At 41.2% G+C, this 22129-nt stretch overlaps 2 protein-coding genes across 20 annotated transcripts in view; one reads left to right on the top strand and one right to left on the bottom strand.

The window, feature by feature from the left end:
• Positions 1–20578, top strand: part of LOC111262106 (solute carrier family 2, facilitated glucose transporter member 1) — a 50571-nt gene extending 29993 nt beyond the window's left edge. For 4 of the 9 annotated variants that reach the window (XM_022836107.2, XM_022836106.2, XM_022836108.2 and 1 more), the window contains 8 exons: positions 13984–14082; positions 15501–15728; positions 16402–16630; positions 17020–17127; positions 17309–17496; positions 17833–18045; positions 18283–18487; positions 18745–20578. In XM_022836107.2, coding sequence (XP_022691842.1) covers positions 13984–14082; positions 15501–15728; positions 16402–16630; positions 17020–17127; positions 17309–17496; positions 17833–18045; positions 18283–18487; positions 18745–18887 — 1413 coding nt within the window. In that variant the 3' untranslated portion in view covers positions 18888–20578. Of the gene's footprint in view, positions 1–3678; positions 4127–9479; positions 9522–13983; positions 14083–15500; positions 15729–16401; positions 16631–17019; positions 17128–17308; positions 17497–17832; positions 18046–18282; positions 18488–18744 lie in introns of those variants that run through there. The other 5 variants (XM_022836110.2, XM_022836112.2, XM_022836109.2 and 2 more) reach the window with 5 other exon arrangements.
• Positions 1–22129, bottom strand: part of LOC111262104 (protein tweety) — a 133556-nt gene that overhangs the window by 98673 nt on the left and 12754 nt on the right. The window lies entirely within an intron of this gene.

Here is a 22129-nt window from a genome sequence, read left to right as displayed (position 1 = left end):
GCTAAACACACCTCGGGCCTGCAAAGTATGAGGGGATACATAGCCCGGCAGAGTTTATTTACAAAATAAACTTCATATTCTACAAGTAACCGTATGCAAACTCTACAAGTAAAAAAAAAACCGTAAATGGCCTCTGCGATTTTAAACATAGAAGAAAGTAAATTTTGTCCAAAAATAAGCTTTCCAACATCAGCTTTTCTTGTCGAGTCGAGCCCATGCATCCAAAGTAAGCAAAATGTTTGAAGCCGTTTTTAGGATTGTCGAAAAAAGCGTAACAAGTATAAAATATTTGTGAAATTTATGTTGATGGCTCCTTCCTTTTAAAAAAGCTGCTGATTTCTATATAAAATTTGAGAAAAATTAGAAATTACTTTTTGCATTATTTTGATTAATTTAGGGAACCTTACAATCTAATCCGTAAGGTGGATATTCCTTTTCGTCCGATAGCGGTCCTTCTCACACTCTAAGTAGCCGCGTATAGGCTGACGACTACTCAAATTCTCAATATTGGACAATTAAGGAAAGCTACTATTTTATTGTTACTATTAGCTACTTTAATATTTGGATTATTTATTTAGTTTTCTATTTTTTCTTTTGCGAATATCTCGAATTATAAGTGGTATTTGCCAATATTCCAAACATAAGTCTCCTGTTTTCTCACCCTGAGTTCAGGGTTCTGTTCTAAAAAAATAGACCTCTTTTAGTACGAGGGGCTGACGCATTGTTGCACCATAAGCTAAGTAGTCTATCAAAACGTGTACCAATTTATTTCAAACATCTCTATATGCACAAAGTGTGTGGAATAAATTGTAACACATTTCGGCTCTACATATTTGTATGCCTTTTTAACGTTTAACCTATTATTTAGCCCAAAAGGTGTGGCATGTCTGGGCATCATTATAAGCCATTAGTTGCTAGCCTTAAAATGAGATAATATAACCGAACGCTATTCCCGTATCGTAATAACACGTGCTGTATCGTTACCTAAACAGTTTCCCATATGCGTGACAAGTTTGCACGATTGTTCGTATAGTGCACGCGAACTCGAGGCGTATATAGCTTGATTTCAGCTCGAAGCTGGTCTCGAGAGGAATGGCATCGACTAGATTCAAGACGGAATATGTTTAGTGTCTCACTTCTCTGGCTATTTGGCAATTTGTCAAGTCTACTGCTACTATCTGAACTCAAGCGGCATGAAGCAGTGAACAAAGTTCCCATATCACCAAAGTTGAGTTAGTTCCGTACGATACACAGGCCTACCAATGTTAAGGGAGAATCAGAAAGAGACGGAGAGCGACCAGATCACAAGCAGTTCAGGCAGCTCCCGTTAGCCTCCCTTCATCCTGACAGAAGTCCTATAGCATCCGAGCTTCAAACCAACCGCTAATAGCCCTACTCATTCTGTCAATGGTAACTTGTACCAGCGTCATCATGGCCAGCCCTGCCAAAGGACCTAACAGCATTGGTAAGGCTGTTTGATCTAGACGGCAGTTTCGAGACAGCATTAGTGACACTGGGGTTCCGAAATTTCCACAGCAGTCCGCAGCAGCAGCATCTCTGACGAAACGAGAGCTCACGTAGTGCCAAAGGTGCTGCTTGAGGCTGTCAGCAGGTCGTTAAGGCTAGAGGGTTACTATGGTGACCGTAACCGAAACGTACGCGTTCGAAACCCATGCTTAGACTGAGATCGGGCAGAAGCGAAGTAAACCAGCGGTCAGTCCCACGGGATGCAATGCTATGAAAAGGAACAACTTACCAAGTCGTTGCAAAGTAATGCCTGCTCTTATTCCCTCTATGCTACTCTGTCGAAGTAGCAATATCTGATGGAAACCTTCAGTTGCCGCTGAAGTTTAAGCCTCGACCGATCTCGTTCCGTTGACGATGTCTCGATCTCAACTACAGCCTCAAACTTTACAGCCACCACAGCCTGCTACTCAGACCTGCCATTCGGTAATGTAGAAAAGAAAACCATTTGTGCCATTGACGTATCGCTGCTATAACGTCGACAACCACCGTTGAGTCTATGACTGTCTATCATAACGCTTGCGATAACTGCCCCCTGGCATGGCTTTTAAACGCTCAACTGAACCAGAATTTGCGACGCAACAAGTTAATCGTGTGTGTTTGTGAATAGCGCTCGGTCTTGCTGTCTCTGCCCTGTCTACGACCGATTAGTGTTGTCTGGCAACGTTGGAAGAAGACGTCGAACAAATGCGGTTTAGGCCCATTCCATGCCTAGATATATCTGTATGTATCTTGAATAGTATTTTCGTTGCTTTAAGAGTCACGATCGAAGCATCTTGTTGTCACTGACACATTCCGTTAAGCTGCTTCCAGAGCAAGCAAAAGTATTTGATTTATTTTAGTGTCGGGAAATATACAAATCGAAAATGTACCGTACTGCAATCGGTCAAGCGTGCCTATGGTTGACTAATTGACGAACACAACGATTACAGAAAAGCGAAGTCCCATACCGGCAATGTCTGTGGACGTGTCTTAAGTTACAACGTATTCGATCCGCTCGTGGACAGAAATCAATTCTTATCTATGCGCTTATCGTGACACACAGGAGAGCGATTCTGAACCGATTAAGTCAAATATTTTAGGTTTATCATTATAACGTGTGATTTAGGTTTGGGCAGAAACAATAATATTGCTGGCATTACTTTATTGGACAGACGTGTACCCAGCCCAATGTTTGTCTGCAATCTATCTATTAAAACACGGAGTGACTATATATCACAGTTAATATATGTCTACGAATAGTTAAGGTTTCGTGGCAAGAGCAAACTTGTTCAATCGGCTCCTGTTGGCATCGATAACTCAGTGTTGACTTTCCTTCGCTAGCTATAGTTCGCTTGTGTTATTAATACCAGTGTTCTAATATGTCTGTTTTTCCATTTGTCCTCCTTTCCAGACAGACGATGGCGCCCCCTCGATAGAGGTCCACTCCCCTAGTGATTAATATTATCAGTAGAAGTTCTGTTGCTGTTTTCTGTTGTTTCCGACGGGGGCAAAAAGCACAGCGATCGTTTTGTGCATGTCAGCACTTCTCGTGCCCATGCTAAACTACGGTGAGACCCAAAGCGGGCAAAAGTGGCGGACAGAATATTATTTCCATGCTATCGTGTATGTAGCGTGTGTTTGCGCGTCTACACAGGGTTCTGTTTTGTTTCGTCGAATCTTATCAGACGGCGGCAATTCGGAGAGAGCCAGTAACACGTGTTGCTTTCCGCCGTCGAAGTGACAGATAGTGCGTAATATTGTGTGGCCTATAACCTGATTGTCTTTGACAGCGGTTCCAACAGGGAGATAACAAAACTGAAGGCTAATGCGAAGAAGGCGAACAGGACAACAAAATGAGAAAACGATAAATAGTAGTTGGCCTGGTTGATTGGTTGATGTCGATCATTTGTTCGAGAAAAGTTATCCAACTTGTTATCCCTCTGCGTATCTGAGATACTAGCAATGATCGAGAATAAACAAGACACAGATTTTCTGTATGAGTCGAAAAAGAAAAACTATCTTAAGCCATCGTAAGAAAAAAAACAAGAGCGTAAAATACTCGAGAGAAAATTGCGTCTCAAGCGAGCGTACGGTACCGCACTCTTCCCCTATTTTCTTTCTTTCTTTCCATTATTAAGAACTCATATGTTTTAAAGGAGCTTGATTTCGGCCGTTTGATGAAACTTATTCTAACCTATCCGTGAGTTTGTACTGTCTTAAGAACTAATCTGCGGCGTACATGTTCTGGTCCCTTCCGTTGTTTATGCCAACGATAATAGTACTCTCAATGCCGGGAGTTGATGCTAAGGCTGCAAATAGGATAAAATCCTGTAAAGTACGTGCGTGTATACCAACAGCTTTTTCAATACAATTAGTAGAGTGAACTCTTGCTTAGTCCAGCTAATTGAAGCGCACTTATAAAGCAAATCTCATTAGCCTTCTGGCTAAAAAGATCAGTAACCGTGATCTTATTGTTATGCCATTGCGATATAGTTGTATGTCGAAGCTTGCCCATCAAGAAGCACCAAAAACTGTCAGTCTTGTGGATTATCATGTGGAAGATGAACCTACGAAGTTTAAAGAAGTTGCGAAACAACAAAAGGTTGCCTACAGATGCTGTGTAAGTTACCTGATAAAGTTACTTGATTATTTTTGCACTGATATGATATCCTCTTCGTGAGGAAGGCCGTTGCTTACGTTTGTCTCATCGTTTAGATATCTCGAAAACACATCGAATTCGTTTTACGACGGCCCTATGCGATACGAATGCGCTAACTTACTGGTTAGAAGCCATGCTACTCAAGGAGACTTTGTTAAATACACAGCTAATACCGTAACCAACGATATGTAAAGTAATCGTTGATCTAATTATACTATGTGTATATACAAGCTATTGTTGCTATTATATATATATATATATATATATATATATATATATATATATATATATATATATCGTTGGATAAAAACGTGAAATAGTATTTTTATCAATAGTAAAAGCAAGGTGCAAGTATCTCACTCAGTAGAATTGGGCAATTTGTGAGATAAGTCTAGCTTGTTCGCTATCGAAGTCTCTGCTATTACTGTAATCACAACATTCGCAGTCGACAATAAGGCCATCTTTGTGGCATCAGGGAGTACTTCATTCGGTTGATTTGTTTTTGTACAATTAGATATAATCGCTATTATGATATATAATTAAAATAATAGGGTAATGGTGCCACCGTGCTTCCGATAATTCAGCAAAGCCCGTTCGGCTTCGAATGTCTGCCTAATCTTCGAGATCTGCTTCCTCTACCGACATTTCCGTGCTAACTTTGACCGCCATAAAAGGGAAACACAAACTACGCTTGTTGACTAAATCACAAAATATAATTAGCTGTATTCATCATTACAGCTCATCCACAATTGGCCAGACGAGTAGTTCATATGGTGCTACCTTGAGATATAGAACCAGTTAATATAGAACATTATAAAATGTCTTTGTTTTTTTCCCTTAACGACTCTCCTCTAGATGTATTATTACAAGCGCCTCGCCGTCTCGTGTATAGATACACAGCGCGCGCACGAGCGGGAGCGAGAGAAAGATGCAAGATGGTGGCACGTACTCACCGCACCTCGAGTACTGCGTGGTACTTGATAAACTAGCACGCTTATTTAGAGAAAAATAAGTGTATTTTTGAACAGCACACAAAAGTCACCGTGCTTATATTCGGGACGACTGCAAATGTCGACTGAAGCAATGCTGGAGAGATAGTACTTACAGGACTAAATGCCCATGTGCGGGTCGCACATAGACTAAAACGTAGATACGACAGATGTGATGTCGAAACAGAGTTACAATGTGAGACGGATCTATAATAATCCAGCATCTTTACTGTACTGCTGCTTCGCCTATCGAAGCGATAACGTAACGATTTGATTTCAACACAATGATACCACTTTTACTAATCTACTGTTACCGAGTATCATTATGTCCGGGAAATCGTTCACCTTCTAAATGGCTATCAACCAGTCTAGCTAAGTTATCCAGCAGTACGCGTCGGTATGCGCCCGGCAACTCCGTCGATGTACGTTACCGAACAAAAATAGAATATGTGTAACTATACACGAACGATTGAATTCGAAATAGTTCTCTGCAAGGTGGAGAGCAGCCGTACAATTGATGGGGATGCTAGAATGCCCACATAATTAGGGTAGCTCAAAATAAGCAACGAGGAGTCTTTGTCAGGTCATAATTATAAAGTAAAAACAAACAATGTTCATAGAAAAACGAATACGAAACATTTACGTACGTTTGCAACACTGTGATTTTGCTTTCGAAACTACAAACTGCCTTGAGATATATAATAATTTCTTTTTCGTAACAACCTTTGTCGCGGACTTACTTCGAATTAAGGCCGCGTTTTACACGAATATACGATACATATACGTTGTACCGAAATTCACTAGTCTATAAAAGAAAAAAACCGTTCTCTTCAAGGAAATAACTATTTTTATTTTCTGCTATGTCTGATCATTATATTGTTTTTATCGATGAGAGCAATTTGCAGACAGGCAATATTCTTTCTCGCCATTCCACTGTCGTTATATTGCACTGTCTTTCTCTTGTTTCGGTCGTTAAGTAAACCAGACCAGCAGAAATGCTCCCTATTTTTCTGTTAGCATACGCGCGATCAGCGCGGTAAGAACTGCCGCAGACGGAATCAACTGGACCGCAGACACACTGATCGGGCCACCTATATTCATAGGGACGTACTTCCATTCTTAGCATTCTCACTTTTCCAAATCATTGTAATCGACGTTATCTCAGGAAATCCAGTGCACGTAGTGCCTTTTTCCAGCTTTATCTATGCGGCTATTTATTCAAAGACTTCTAGCCACGGCGGCCACAGCAGGGAATACTTTCAGCCGGATTCCAGCATCGTATCCAAGCATGCTCATCATATCTATTGCTTATTTAGATTTCACTGTATCAGCGTCCGCGCGGGGCATCAAGCTTCCACTTTCCAAAAATTGCCGCGAGCGACTACATGCTGCTCGTGTGCACAGGAGTGCTACTGAACCGCGTGGCATTGAAAGAGCAGTGTCAATCCTCTGCGGTGCTGGTAACGAGGGTTCTCTACAATCGGAACCGACATCCGATGGATACTGCGCATCCGAGTAGCGAGAGACCGAATCAGAACACAGTAATTGGCACTGGGAAGTGCACGCATATGTGACGCTGCTGCCGTGTACGATAGTCGCGTATAGGGAAAAATGAATGAGCAGAAGTCTATTCGCTTCTGCTAGTGTGTGTGTGTGCTAAGGTGCTGGACGTTATTACATACATACATACATACATACATACATACACACATACATACATACATCGATTTGTATGATTGTTTATTTCAGTTTCGTTTTCGTAGGAATCATAAGCTCGATGAGCTTATCCATGTATGACTGCTACGTTCGCCTGAAGAGCTGGCATTATGTCGAAGTGTACCCAGTTACGAATATCGTGCGAACGTAACAGTCGATCGTAGAAGCCAATAGTGATGACTGGGACATTAGATTAGTCGAAGAGATCAGCAGCAAGCTTTGCCTGCAAATTAAGATCATTATCAAGTTAGTACGCTCACGCGTGAATATGTAACGGGAGTGTGTGCAACGTTGAAAGTCCTTCAGGTTCAACCTGGACCTACATCGCGCACGACAAGACAAGCATTGCTAATGGCTGAGAGATTCTGCCATCTGGGTTTACAAATGGCTCGTGGTAAATGTCGAAACAGGTTAAGTGCAGTGACCGTTTTGGAAAAAAACTTTTGTTAGATTTTGCGCGGTGCCCATTGGCACAGCGAAAGAAAGTTCGTTTTTGGAATGTCTGTTTTTATTAAAATAAACCGTAAGAACTCTACAATAGTAGGTCAATCGCTAGCTATGGTTGAGAGGTATGAGATCAATCTTGCTAAAGAATAAGTTGACACTATCTGTAGCTCTTTGTAATCAATACGTACAGACCCTTATTATTACCTACCTATTTCGAATGCTTGAGATACCACCTTGCCGGATAACAAATATCCACGAAAAAATACATGGTTTAAAGTTATATTTACCCACCCTTATAACTTCTGGGAATGGCAGCTTTCGTATGTTGATTCGTGGGTATTCGGAGCAATTCAGAACGTTCCAAATAAAGGGCGTCGCGATTGTAATGGTGTGTGTAACATTCAAAACCTGAATGTGCGTGTGGTAAAAGGGAAATTTGGATATAGAAAGCTATAGCGGAGTGTGGCGGGATCAAGTCAGTTAAGCCCAATATTAGAAGAGATCTCTCCACTATAAGAACCATGTTCGAATGGGTAAAAGTAAGTCTAATGATGCTCTTTGTCTAATTGAGACATATACAGATGACTGCGAAAGCATCCATTCTACTAGCCTAGTGTCGTTAAGTTTCTCTCGGCGTCGAAAAAGGATAAAAAAAAATGTTTGGGTTATAGACTTTTCGAGGGCAAGAAAAATGTCCTTTCAAAAATAGTAGCAACTAAAAAAAACTATTGTTTAAGCTACCATCTTCAAAGCAAATGATGAATCAGCTTTAAATAAGAACCTCAATCTAGTTACATTGATTTTTTTTTAAATATAGCTGCGTTTTTTGGCATCTCTAAGTTATTCCATTATGTTTAAAACGCTGGACTCATGATAACCAACGAAGATACCAATCTTGATTGACACTAGCTTTCATAAATATTATTGTGAAAACTTGCACTACATGCTTCGGTAATAGGATAGAATTCTCTTGCGGTAGAAGTTCATGAAAACAAAAAATTTTCGGAATATTCAAAGTGCCAAGGTTTACGTTTTCGTAGCGATGAAGTGCGCTGACAAGTATATGCTTCCTTGAAGGCTACCGTTGGTCGTTTGCGCCTATTTGAGCCGTCCTGCGTATATCGAAGAGATCGAATCTTACTCATTTAGGTGTAGTGGAAATCACGAGGTCATTTAGAGCTTGTGCTCTCCCAATATCCAAGTATAACATCTCAAAATGACAAGTTCGTATCGATGTACTTTCCAAATGTAACCACATTTAAGGTTAGGCTATTACACACGTTTACCAGGAAACCCGAAGCACCAGACGCAGGCGCGAATCGTAGCGCGACGGAAACGAGATCCTGGCTTATTCCACCGATTAGTTTCGTTCACTAGATGGCGCAGTGATGCGTTATACAGCGGATTTTTCTAGGGCCAAGGCGTATGTACACACGCATTGCCGTAGCGTTGAATAACAGTTGAATGAAATAGCTAGCTGACAAACTGGATTTAGCTTTATTTCATGGTAACGGTTCCGTCGCGTGTGAATTGCGCAACTGCAGTTAAAGTTGGGTTCTGCGTAACAAAAACCACAAATACCAGATTTGCAGTCATCTAATTAGCAACGAACTTCACAACGGTTACGTATATTTATTTAACTTATAGAAACGGTACACAATCGTTTCGGGATAGTTCTGTTCGTAGTTGACACCCGTAATGACACATGAAAACACATATGTTTTCCAAGCCAAACGTGGTTACTGTAATACTTCCTGAACGCTACACTAATTCATCTGATATACATCTGATCACAAAGATATCAGAGTTTCATTAATGTGACAGATCTCATTATTTACACATGAGAAAATCTTCGAAAATCCTTACAGGCCTCAATCGTCTGTAAAATATCCACGAGCAACACCCTGCGAGACAGTTAAGGTGCATCAGGGTCTACGTATCACTTTGCATCAAGAAAAGCTGCCCTAGCGATAGCTATGAACCACAATTTTTAATAGGCCTCTATTTTTACAATGGTCGAAAGCTGCGAGCGGTTTTGCTGTGAGGCGAAAGGCACACGGCACTCCTAGAAGTTATATTATTAGAGAACAGGTCTCAAGAAATGTTCGGTAAATATTCATTTTTAATTGAATGCGTTTGGTGTTTGTGGCATTCTCGGTGGATTTGACGCGACAATTATGAAGAATAACAGGAATGCATTCGAGGTAGAAGACTTTCTTCCTTTAACAAAAGTTGTCATTGGAGATATCCAATCACCGAAATTCAACGAAGATTGTATTACGTAGTGATCTTTAAAAGGTTCGACCTCATAATAGTCTGGTCAACAGTTGTGGCTGATTATCAACGAGAGATAATTAGGTTTAGTTACTGTGCTAATTCAAAACGGGTCTAACTAGCAGCGTAAGGACTCAAGCGCCTGGTGTTCAGGGCGGAACATTGGCCCCGCGTTGCCTGATGGCTTCAACTGGTGATTACTTCTAACTAAAGATGCAAAAATAGATCTAGATGCGGACGTACATACACGCATGCATGCATGCATCCATGCATGCCGTTGACTGATGATAGTGACAGCTAGAAACTGAGCAGGCAACACTGAGCGACTCCAGCTTCCGTGTAGCGTAGACGCATTCAGTATACTATTGTTATTGCACGACAGCCATCATGCAGTCGGCAATAAAATGCAGAGAACGCTTGATAGAGACATCTCGATGATTGTTTGATAGGTGTCATAACCATTGCTTTCCCATTACTTATATAAGTATAATAAGCGCAGCGGCCGCTGTTTAATTGATGCAGACGGCCTTCGCCTTTAAAATGTCTGTGTCTAATATAATGCGTCTAGACGAAATGCTTATAATAGATAAGACACACTACTCTAATCGAAATTTCAATAAGTGGCTGAGCTAAACTAACCAGAGTAAAATATCCTGTAGTGCACGGCTGGGCGGTGATGATATTCCAAAATGAATAGCTAAATTACTCTTGTAAGTCCTTATCGCCTATTTTGGAAAAACGCAGCGAATGACAGGAGCTGGACGCTCTATGACAGATTGCCCTAGGCCAACTAGCACGAATATGCCTACGGTGACTGACGCCATTACAGGTACGCGTGTACGGCACTTTTGGTCAATTCGTCTCATCACTAAATAATTTATGTCCTGTGATGTTTTCAAATTGCAGAAGAAAAAAAAGAACTCTGTATTAGGCTCTTAGATTTTCAGGTATCGCCCTTTTTCCGTTTAGGATATGTCAATATAATGTCTTACATTCATGAACTAGTCTTTTCTGTTCTGGTAAACTTTGATTTGGAACTGGAAAGCCACTAATCATTATTTCCTGTGCGCTCAATGCTACCTTACCTACAGTTCTTTGCCACACCAAGACAGCCAAACAAACCTCAAGTGTCATAACTAGATAATAAATGTTGGGTTTTACGATCCTGCCGAGACAAAACTCGGTCCGTTCGAGTTTTTTTTTCATCAGACACGCCGGACAGCGTTTTATTTAGGCTGGACTCTTTCGCTTTGATAGAATATGGCGCGCAGTGAGAATGTTCACGAACCTAAAAACGCTGGCATACCATTAATGGATTCCACTTTCATGCTTTGCCTAAGACGTTAGGCCGGGCTAACGACATCAGCGTTGTTTCGTATGTACGCTGCACAAGAGCCTGAATTCTTGATGTATCGTTTCTGTGCGCGCTAAGCTTATATAAGGAAACTGGCTCCTCTTATGCATCATTGCCTGTCATTTGTCCACTGTGCGTAGGATCGTATTCACCATACAGCTTGGATAGGACATCCGGCCGACATCGTCCGTATCTATAGTTCGCCGTGTCTGTCTTTGGGTATGCTGCTGTTGCTGTTGTTGACCTTGTCGTATTCGGAAGCTGGTACCGGCTCGTTTGCTTTCGATTGCAACAGGAGACGAGACTTCGGCCTTGGTAGGCACTACAGTCCCCTTTATTGATGGTAACCCTCCTCCGTAGCGACGCAGCAGTCAGCGGTCACCCAACAACTCCCCCAGCCATCATCAAGCTGAAGTTAAACCACGTCTGTTTTGACTGTCTCATTGTAAAGGTCCATTGTGTCGTTTGTCGGCCGAACCGTCGACCACCATTTGGCGCTAACCACTAGTGGCAGAAGACATCACGGATAGTTTTTTTTTTTATCTATTTTCGTTTTCGTTCGTCCTCCTTTATAAGCCTCGTAGTTCTTCACACGTTGTTCTATTTCGTGGCGGCCTTATTTTTGAGTTTAGCATCGTTGTTGTTTTAGCGACCTGAGCCGGCTACGACTTGTTCCCAATATTTATCTCTCAATAACGATTTCACGAGCAGTAGCAGCAGTGTTGTGGGAATGATAACATTTGGCTTGTGTAAGCTCGGCTGGCTGGCAGGCAGTCAAAATCAGCAGTGCAATGTATTGTTAAACGGACATAATCATTGATGCTGGGAAGGGCCACCTTGAACAGATAAAGTCAGTAGCAGTTCCTGTGGCGATATTTATATGGCTATGTAGCCATAAATTTATGTAACTCGTTTGTGGAAGTAGGCAGCTCAATTTTTCGTGGCTGAGGGGTAAGCCCCTAGTTCCCGTTTAACTAGATGAGCGTTATCTAATTGTAGCCAAGCGTACAGTTTCTTAGAAACAGATGTCAAATTGAGCTAGAATACGGTTTTTGCATCGATATTTGACAGATTTGATTGTTGAAAAGAAAACACTTGCCATGTCGTAGAATTACACCAATCCTGATATGTTGAGCTTGCAATTTCTGAAGATAAATTTGAATTGACAATTGAAATCGTTGTTTACACCAGGGACGTATTGATGACAATACAAAATTACCTACTGCAAGCAGAAGGCTGAACTGCTAGTATTCCTAGAGCCCACCAAAGACCTAGCCCACAGAGCGCTTCTTATTTTACATCTCCACTGTAAATATTGCGTTAATAACATTAACATTTAATTCTGATTTAGTAAACAATTTTCTATTGATTTAAACTGTGTTCTCAAAAACCAATGGTCAGATCGTGAATCGTCCTTGGGATAGTTGCCTCTCTATGGTGACCGACGCTTATCCTCGACGCTGAATTTGGTAATCCGCGATGTGCTGCTTTGCGTGGTACTGTTGGGTTTGGTGGCGTGAAGAAATTAACCCAGTTAGTGGAAATAATACTGCACGCAAGTATAGGGAAAATATAGTTTCAAAATGTCTGTATAGTTCTGCTGTACAGACAGAATGCTAAGTGAAGGTGATACAAGTTGAAACAACTACGGATGTCGACCTCATCAAACACCATTTGTCTTAAACTATAATAGAAAAACAGAATTACGCCTGTACATCCGTTACATTTTCTAGCCGTGCTTCTGAATATCTGTTCCACTAGGAAGCGTTTCGGAGCAGAACCAAAATTTGTGTCACTGCTGTTTTCCACTATATGTCACCTTTTTCCTTTATCTGCGAATACCTGTAGCTGAAGTTGTTTCTCGACAGAGGAAAACCATGTACGATTCAAGTACCCCACTACTTAGTGATTATAGGCGTCGAAGTCCCCTGAAGTTCTTTTCGAAAAAAAAAAACTACTTCTAGGCGTATTTCACGATCGGGCATAATATCTTTATATGCATGCTATCGTTGTTCAAATGGTCGCGCTTAATTTGTGAACAAGATAATTACTCAATATATTAGTTCACGGCGCTCAGCTTGTCCTTATTGCTAATATCTAAGTGACTTCATCCGACGCAAAGACCAGTGAAAAACACTGTGGTAGAATTGCCAGTTAGTTGTCGATGGGGCAGCTACCGCGTTCAGCGGCAATACGTTCATTTGCCTACGTTCGATACCGATCGACGCCATTAAAAGCGACCCCTATGATCAAGGGGTGCAGATGGTTTAATATTAGCTCAGATAACGATTTACGAAGACTGGACGCAGAAATAGAAAATACAATGTTTGTACAGTACAGTAAGTATGTTCGAGAGAGAGCTAACGACGAATAGAACCGAAAGAAATCCAGAATTATCCACAATTCTAAAATGGTGAAATTTAGCAGACGAAAGATGATTCACGCCACCACCAGCGTCAACTACTAGCTAGGTCCGATTCCACCTATCTTTCCTAGAGGTGCATAAACACGGCCTATCAATCGGACTCCTCGCTACAGGTGGAAGATTTACGATACGAGTGGGTTGTAAGGTTACTCGAAGCCAGGCTTATAGTTAGTGCGTATACAACAAGAAGATTGCCCTATGTGCAAAATCTGCTAACGGAGGGCAACCTTAAAGATGCCGGCTAGATAATACTAAGTATTCGTTTTTTAATTCGCGCCAAACAGATACTTACTTCTTACATGTACGTTTTCAAGATACAGTTATGTAGATTGAATTGTTCACTATATTCTTATTATTATTATTAGAAGCAGAACGTGCTTACTCAATGTTAAATGTATCCTTACGCATGCTCTGGTCAGTTTCGTCAAAAAATATATACAAGGAAAATTGGCGTAAAAACGTGCACGTTTGTTTGTCCGCCCACTGTGACACAGTATATTACGATTATACTAGACCCGGCTAGGTAATACAGTTTCACCCTGTTCTAATATTCTATATTTTTTTGTTATCAAGTTTAACTTAATATTTACTTGATTCTCTCGTGTTCTTTCAGGGCCTCACAAAAAATCTTGCCTTTGCGATAGGAGCTGCTGCCTTAGGCTCCGCTTTCCAGCATGGTTATAATACAGGCGTGGTCAACGCACCCCAAAAGGTACCACAACAGTGTTATAGTTTAATTATTTTCGTTATAAATCTAGTTGATTATTTCTTAACTGAAGTTTATCTATTATTACCTTTATTTATGATAGTCGTATAGGATTATAATATAATGCAGTCATATGGAAAGTTTAACGTTCAGCTCAAAGCAGTTGGTAGTTGACTGTGGTGATAAGATTGTCTCAGTTGGTAGGCGGCGACCAGTCTAATGTTGTATCAACCGCATGTCGTATCATTTAGTCAAGGAAATCGCTATAACAGAACTCTTCGATTAATGGTTTGCCACCTGTTAGCTAAGACAACAGCAATTTGTTCTCTTGTATTTATGTCGAAGGCTAAATTGCCCATCAAAAAGAGCTTCTAAGGGGTAGGGAGCAGAACTTCACGACAACACCAACCCGTATATTCCCATATGAAGCGAACGGTAAAAGTGCTCACTGGTGTGCCCATGACGAGCTTGCGTTTATTACGATGGCGTCGAAAAAGGCATACATCTTTCAGGTAGCATTGGTTTTGTTGTTAGCACAAGTGAGGGTCTTTAAAATGTTCTTGTCGCTAAAAAACCCACAAGTGTAGTCCTTGGCAAGGTCACACGTTCCATCATGGCCCATTAAAGTAACCCCACGTGATTATTCTTTCTATATTTACAAAGAAATCAGTGGTTAAACGTAGAGGAAAAGCGAGCGAGCCGGGCCTCGTAGTTGTGGGTCACCCATTGTATTAGCCATTGTTTTACTTATAGCCCTTGTTGCTCTCGTTGACACCTATAGCAGTAAAGGACGGTACGTTATTCGGCTATTGTAAATGGACGACTGTTTTTTATATGAAGATATAGAAGTGGGTGAAAACACTGCACAAACATCGTGCACAGTTTCAATCTTTCCTAAATGCTGAATTGGGATATTTGGAAATGCCAATTGTTAGCGTTTTAAGCAGTAATAATGTCTTTAAATTCGACGATACGTAGATGGCAGACAGTTTTATCATTTGCTGTTGTCGTTTCTATAAATTTACTCCTATACGTACAATCACACATTGTTTTGCGTTTCGTTGTCGTTTACGTTACGCATAGATCAATCTTTAATAGGTGTTTATTCATTTATTTTTTTTTATTTGAAAACCGCGCGGCTATCGCTGTTGAAGCATTGCCACTTTTCAGTTTAGGAGGCTTCATGTATTTGGGTTTCAATTATTGAAATAAGTCGCCGAGAAATGCTCATACGGCGCGTAATTATACATTACGATGAACGCCATTAGTATTCAGGTTGTGAATAGATGCAACGGGTTTGCAGGACCGACTCAAAAAAAATGCTGCTTCGTAAAACGAGACGCAACATGTTCTTCGTAAACGCTGAATTGTGAACCACACCGCCCGGTGATTTAATTTTTTTTACTTTCATTGCGATATTTCAGCACGTGGAGGCGTTTATTAATGACACCTACAAGCACAGATTCGAGGAGTATCCGACTGAGAGCACGATTAAAATGATTTATTCGATAATTGTCTCAATCTATTGCATTGGCGGAATGATGGGTGGACTACTCACGGCCTTTGTTTCTGAGAAATTCGGCCGGAAAGGTGGACTGCTCTTGAATAATATATTCGTCCTTATCGCTGCCGCGCTCATGGGCTTCTCTAAGGTAGGTGTATCGCACTCCTTTAAATGTCCCATTACCTTTTCACACAGATTTCAATAACGGCAACGGTCGATATACGAGGTGTGGTAATAGCATAGAGGGTGCTTGGCTGATGGATTCAAATTCTGGCATAGGCACATTTCGTCTCATGATGGAAGCGAGCCTTCTGATCGGATGCTTTGTGGCGCCATCGGACCTGAAACTTGAACCTTGCGGTAACAAAACTGAAAGACCGATGTCCTGTAGCATAGACCTTTCCCCTAAGAAAGTTGCCCAGTGAAGTAACGTTCCGAATTAGCATAATGTGATCGCGCACCAGTGGTTCCAGAGGCGTCCTCAAGGCTTCCAGTGCGATTACAAGCGCTAATGGAAATGGGGCAGCTTTTTCGATTTAGAAAAGCTCTAAACAGGTAGCGCACAACAGTATCCTTTCCTGATGAAGTGTTGATTCGATCATATGTACATTGACTTCAATGAAGATGGTAGGTGAAAATGAAGTTGAAAATCGCTATGTCAAGACGGTTCGCATCAAAACAAAAATGTGTACTGCTGAAAACGATTCGATGAAAACATCAACAAAACGAACTGACTGATTACCTTTAAACTGAATATTTAATTAATCTGATAAGCAGACCGATAACAGCCTCTTCACTTCACTGTCAATGTGCTGTTGCAGAGGTGCCGATCTTACGAAATGATTATCATGGGTCGTTTCTTCATTGGAGTGAACAACGGTCTCAACGCTGGTTTAGCCCCACTATACCTCAATGAGATCTCTCCGACGCAAATGCGTGGCGCCGTGGGTACGATATATCAACTCACGGTAACAATAGCGATCCTCGTATCAAATATTCTCGGGCTTGGAAATCTGCTTGGCACAGACGAGCTATGGCCGGTTTTGTTTAGTACGTAAGATAGACATTAACGCTTCTGCGACCATATGAGCCACACCTTCCTCATTATTGCCGTTGTAATATAAAGCGTAGGCACTAACATGCTCGAACTAGGTAAACGAAGGGGCTGGCTACCTTGGGCTTGGCTGTTCGCTTGCAGAAAATGGCGAAATTCATAGCTAAAATATCACACTCTACAACCTAAAATCTTCAAGCCAATGCCTTTTCCTAACAAATCAATTACAAGTCGTCACTATTACTGATATATTTAAAAGGGTCTATAAGTACCTAATTTAGGACCTTATCAGTACGATGTTTCGTTTCGTATTTCGTTTCACAAGTAAAAATGTCTGACTTTTGATTCTGGTCTCTTTTCTATCGACCCGAATTTTCCTGACCAGGTTTTACGATCGTACCATCCATTTTGATGCTATTGACTTTCCCGCTGTGTCCTGAATCACCTAAATACATTCTAATTAATCAGGGCAAAGATGTCGCCGCGCAACAAGGTAATCGTTGATTACGGGCTTTTCTGCCCTTTGTTCATTTCGTAAAAGCAATCGCATAGACTTTTTGCGTTTCAAATCTATTGTAAAATAGTGCAAACCCTTGAAGGGCAATTTTACTTCATTTCATTCAGATAGCAGCAGGCTTACAAGTGCGTATGCCAATGACTTTAACTACATCTAGCTCTAACGTGGCTTCGAGGTTCTCTCGAAGTACACGACGAAATGGACGAGATGCGCGTCGAATTCGAGCAGATCAAAATGGTTCCCCGTGTGACACTTTACGAAATGGTACATAACATCGGACTACGAACGCCGCTCATAATCTCAATGATGATGATGCTTAGTCAGCAACTTTCTGGAATCAATGCGGTTAGTACCCTGTTTCTTCTTTTCTGAGCTGGAAAATTGTCGGTAACAGTTCCATAGTGATGACGGGCAAATTATTTCAACGAGAAAGGAAGACGGTTAGCTCATCAGCTTACAAATTAGTAAAGTAGTATATTGACGTTCAAGCTTACGAGGGCACGCTAGCCTAAGGGTTACCAACTACGAGAAGATTTGCCGTATCAGAATTTGCTACAAGCAGTCAATATAAGAATTCTATCTAAAAGACACACTTATTTGTTGTATTAGGAATGCACAGTAGCTGAAATTTGTCTCCCGGTCACAATATTGTGTCTCTCCTGTTTTTACGATAAACCACAGGCGATTTTCTTCTCAACGAACATCTTTCTTGACGCCGGTTTGAGCAATTCAGAGGCGACTCGAGCTACGATCGGTGTTGGCGTCATTAACACTCTAATGACGCTTGTATCACTAGTCCTCGTTGAGAGAGCAGGCCGTCGCACGCTGCATCTGATTGGTCTGGCAGGAATGGCCTGTCTCACGGTCGTTCTTACGCTCTGTCTCGCCCTGAAGGCATGTATCATCTGTCAATGTCAAAGCTCGATCACCTGGAATCGGGGTGCTCTTTATTAGGGTCAGTCAATTTAAGTCGGCTGCTTAGTAATCAAACGAACAAGCAGACGACGAACGAGCAATAGAGCTTGACAATATTTTAATTTTTGGGAAGCTAAATGCGTATAGTGTAGATTCGTGATTAATATATATATATATTTTTTTGCTTTTTTTTGTTTCCGGCTCTACACTTTGCAGGATGAAATCAAAGAACTATCGTACCTTAGCGTAGGAGCTGTTGTCGGCTTCGTTATCATGTTTGCCACGGGTCCAGGCTCGATTCCGTGGTTCATGGTTGGTGAGCTCTTCGGCCAGGGCGCACGACCTCTGGCCACGTCCCTTTCAGTTGCGGTCAATTGGACAGCTAACTTTGTTGTTGGAATGACGTTTCTTCCTCTCACAGGTAGACTCATCCATCATAACGCATACGCTCGTTCGTCCGTTATTATTATTCAAGATTTCTTTTAATCAGCCACTGGATTTTGTGACGTGCGACCATCTATGGTACACTGATGCATTGGTAGTACGCTGTGGTATTATATGTACAGCCGAAAAAATTACGAGTCGCCCATCAAAAACATACTTTATTTAGAACTACAAACACCAGACTACATACAGATTCTCATCGTTCGTCGATACGCATGTCCTGCACTCTTACAGGAATTCTGGGTCACTATACATTCCTGATCTTTACGGGTTTCTTAATCTTCTTCTGGATCTTCACGTATCGACGAGTTCCCGAAACCAAGGGCAAAAGCGTTGAAGAAATCGCCGCTATCTTTCGCCAGCGAGCGTATCAGTAGGCAGGAGCACTTGCTAGATAACAACCTGTCACACTCAATCATCCTTATTCGATCTATATGACGTTTTCAGTTACCACTCGACTTCGGATACTTTTCTCCTTTAAATCTAGAGTTGTAGAAAATAAGTTCTGTGTTACCAAACGCGTCAATGCTCCGAAATACATTGTTCCACCGACATAAACTAATCAGTAGGCTCATTGCTGGTCAACGGAAACGTCCTGTGAGACTGTATCATCCGACGAAACCCTCTGCAGTGACACTTAGTAGAGCCCACAAAGGCTACGACAAAAGGCTTAGTTCTCCGTGGCAGATTCTGAGCGAAGGACTGCCATTGACAAGACGGATCGGTTACTAGCTGTTGTTTTTTGATAGCCTGACTTAGATGAGATAGCTGAGCGTGATAAGAGGCTTAAAGGGGCGAAACGAGACGGGTTTCGGTAGTATAATTGTTCCGACAAATCATTATGTTTTAGAAAAAAAGTCATAATAACTTTAATAGAAACTTCATTATAAATTATGATAAACGAATATATAACCGTAGCTAACTACAACGAGCTGCCTTGCGCTACGCAACGGGCTGGAAATTTCGTCTTCTACTAGGAAGTGGTCGCGATCGACATGGAAACGATCGCCTTCAATCCAGACGCTCGCAATAGAACAACTCACGCACTAACAATTGAAAATATTCATTAGATAGTTATCCGAAGATAGATATGTACATTGATTAAGAAAGATCTGCTGACAAAACCAGCGCTACACGACAAAAAGAGGAGGTATAGACTAAAATATAGGCAATCGTACATACGTTTACTGAATATTTTACCCAGGAAGACCAATAATAAAAAATATCCATGATTACATAGACAGCCCATGAAATCTATACGTATTTAGAGATGGATACACCTATATGTCGAGAAACGATTGGGACAAGGTATCGTTTATTCCGTACAATGCATGGCCTGCTGAATACAATTTACTAGTGGCAAATAGTGAATGGAATAGTACGATATATATACATAAGGGACGAAATTGAAGAGATATTATTACAGAAGATCTAATCTAATGACACAAAACAGTGAAGCCTATAAACGGTCTTGGCGAGAGAACGACTTTAGGGCTTCAGTATATATAGGCAAAAGATACCGCAACGTCGTGCAGCCAATAAAAGCAAGATAAGGGTGCGGGAGCCGCTAAATTTGACAGTCGCCATTGTGGCTGTGCCAGCAGTCATCCTTCGTTATGAGCGTATAGTACCATTGATCATTTGCATCCTATGGCGCGCTATAACGGTGTTTTTCATACATTGGAAACGATTGTAGCACATTGATTTCGTACGAGTCTGACGGAAACACTGTATCTGATTTCACCGAACTCAATAAAAGAGCTATAGTTCCTGTAGGAGTCTAACAGTAACAAGTTGTGACCTTTCCAGTACTCTAGATCAATATCGTGACATCGTAACGATTGGCTGGAAGTTGGACCTCTTAGCTGATATAACTCCAGTTTGGGAAAGCAATTCAGATGACACGAGCCCCATTGAGGAATGGGGTCGAATTATCTTCGATGCGTCGCTTTCAAATTGGTTCACCCTGCAATGTTCAACGTAATATTTGTTTTCTAAGCGTTCTAAATCAATTGGCATAATATAAATAAGAAAATAAAACCAATAAAAACGCTAGTTTGGCAAGTGATTTTGCAACGTATTCGAAACAAGTAAGTATCGGCTTGCACAACTTACAGCGGTTTACCTTTACGCCAAGATTCAGGATTCCAAGTACATCTTGAATGCGCTACAGAACTTTCCTAATATTCTATTTGTTATTGACCATATTTTTCCATTTCATTAAGCTTACGTATAACTTATTTTCTGTTGGCCCGCAGTTTTGCCGCAATAGCACAAACGAATAAATGTGATATGTGGTAAGGCTGACCGATGAGTGAATTGGCCTCTTTTAATCTTTTTCAATGCAGCGAATCCTCAAAGCAGCATTTGATGATTACCGGACGGTTGCTGTTATCAACTAGGCTAACTATTTCGATGAAGTTCCCACGCTCGGCTAATGGATTTCGCTATGCCATCAGCAGATTTCAGAGATAAATCAGTAAACAGTTAGCGCTGTCCGCTAAAGAAGTATTCATACCCTAAGTCTCTATCAAAAAATATGGAACATGAAGTTTGCATATGAACGTGAAGACACGCTAGTGAGTATTTCCATCCATATCTCGAACCACATAGCGATACCTCGATGCGTTTTAGAATCTTCGTTCAGGAGAAGCGTAAATGAATGGCACAAGAAAGCCACCCGCCTTCACTTTGGCACACGATCCCAGTTGATTTGAAACCAGTTAATGACCATTTATTCCCAAGCCTGTGGCTTCATGGACCTAACGTTGAAGCAGACACACCAATGAATCGCTTATCAGAGAGACACTGCTAGACTCCAGGTCCACAGTCTGACGACAAAGTTCTCTATCGAGCCATATCTCACAGCGCCTTTAAGCTGCGCTGAATACCAATAACATAGCAACAATAACAACCGTGAATATATGGTCAAACGACCTATATATATATATATATATATATATATATATATATATTACTGTACCGTACGACAGCGAATGGCCAAATGGGTAACTAAGGACAAATAGGCAATTGCTAATACACAGGAAGATGACACTGTTCGTAGTATAATGAGCAATAACAATACCAATAATTCTCTATGTATAGTTGATTTTCAGAAAGATAGACGCCCATAGTGCGAGGGTCAGAACATAATACATTGTTGTGGCCCTATTCCTGAACTATGAGGCGTAAGAGATCAAGCCTTTCTGTATCTGATCGGCAACAAGCGAGCTGCTGAGGCGTCCGGAGTCTGTTTACGTTGACAGATGCAAGCTATACCGACACCCACATACGCACAGACACAAAGGAGGTATCCATAATAGATAGCTAAACCTAAAATATCTAGATAGGTAGCTCGCCTGACACCTATTTAAGAAGGGCACGCCGCCCAGCAACTTATTTTGAATGTGAAAGGACAAGTTCACTACCGCAGACAGCGCTTAATGACGACGAAGGCAAAGAGAGCTCGTATGTGAATCGGAAACTTCCACAAGATAGTTTGGCCGTAAAATGAACGACTAACGACATTGAACAAAATACGTAGGTAGTAAAATGATCGTGTCTAAATGGTTGTGTAGATCCCAACAGTTGAAATACCAATAGGTTGACTAACCATCAT

Source organism: Varroa jacobsoni, unplaced genomic scaffold, assembly GCF_002532875.2.
Source record: "Varroa jacobsoni isolate VJ856 unplaced genomic scaffold, vjacob_1.0 scaffold_627, whole genome shotgun sequence".
NCBI lineage: Eukaryota > Metazoa > Arthropoda > Arachnida > Mesostigmata > Varroidae > Varroa > Varroa jacobsoni.
This window is presented reverse-complemented; position numbering and strand designations above follow the sequence as displayed.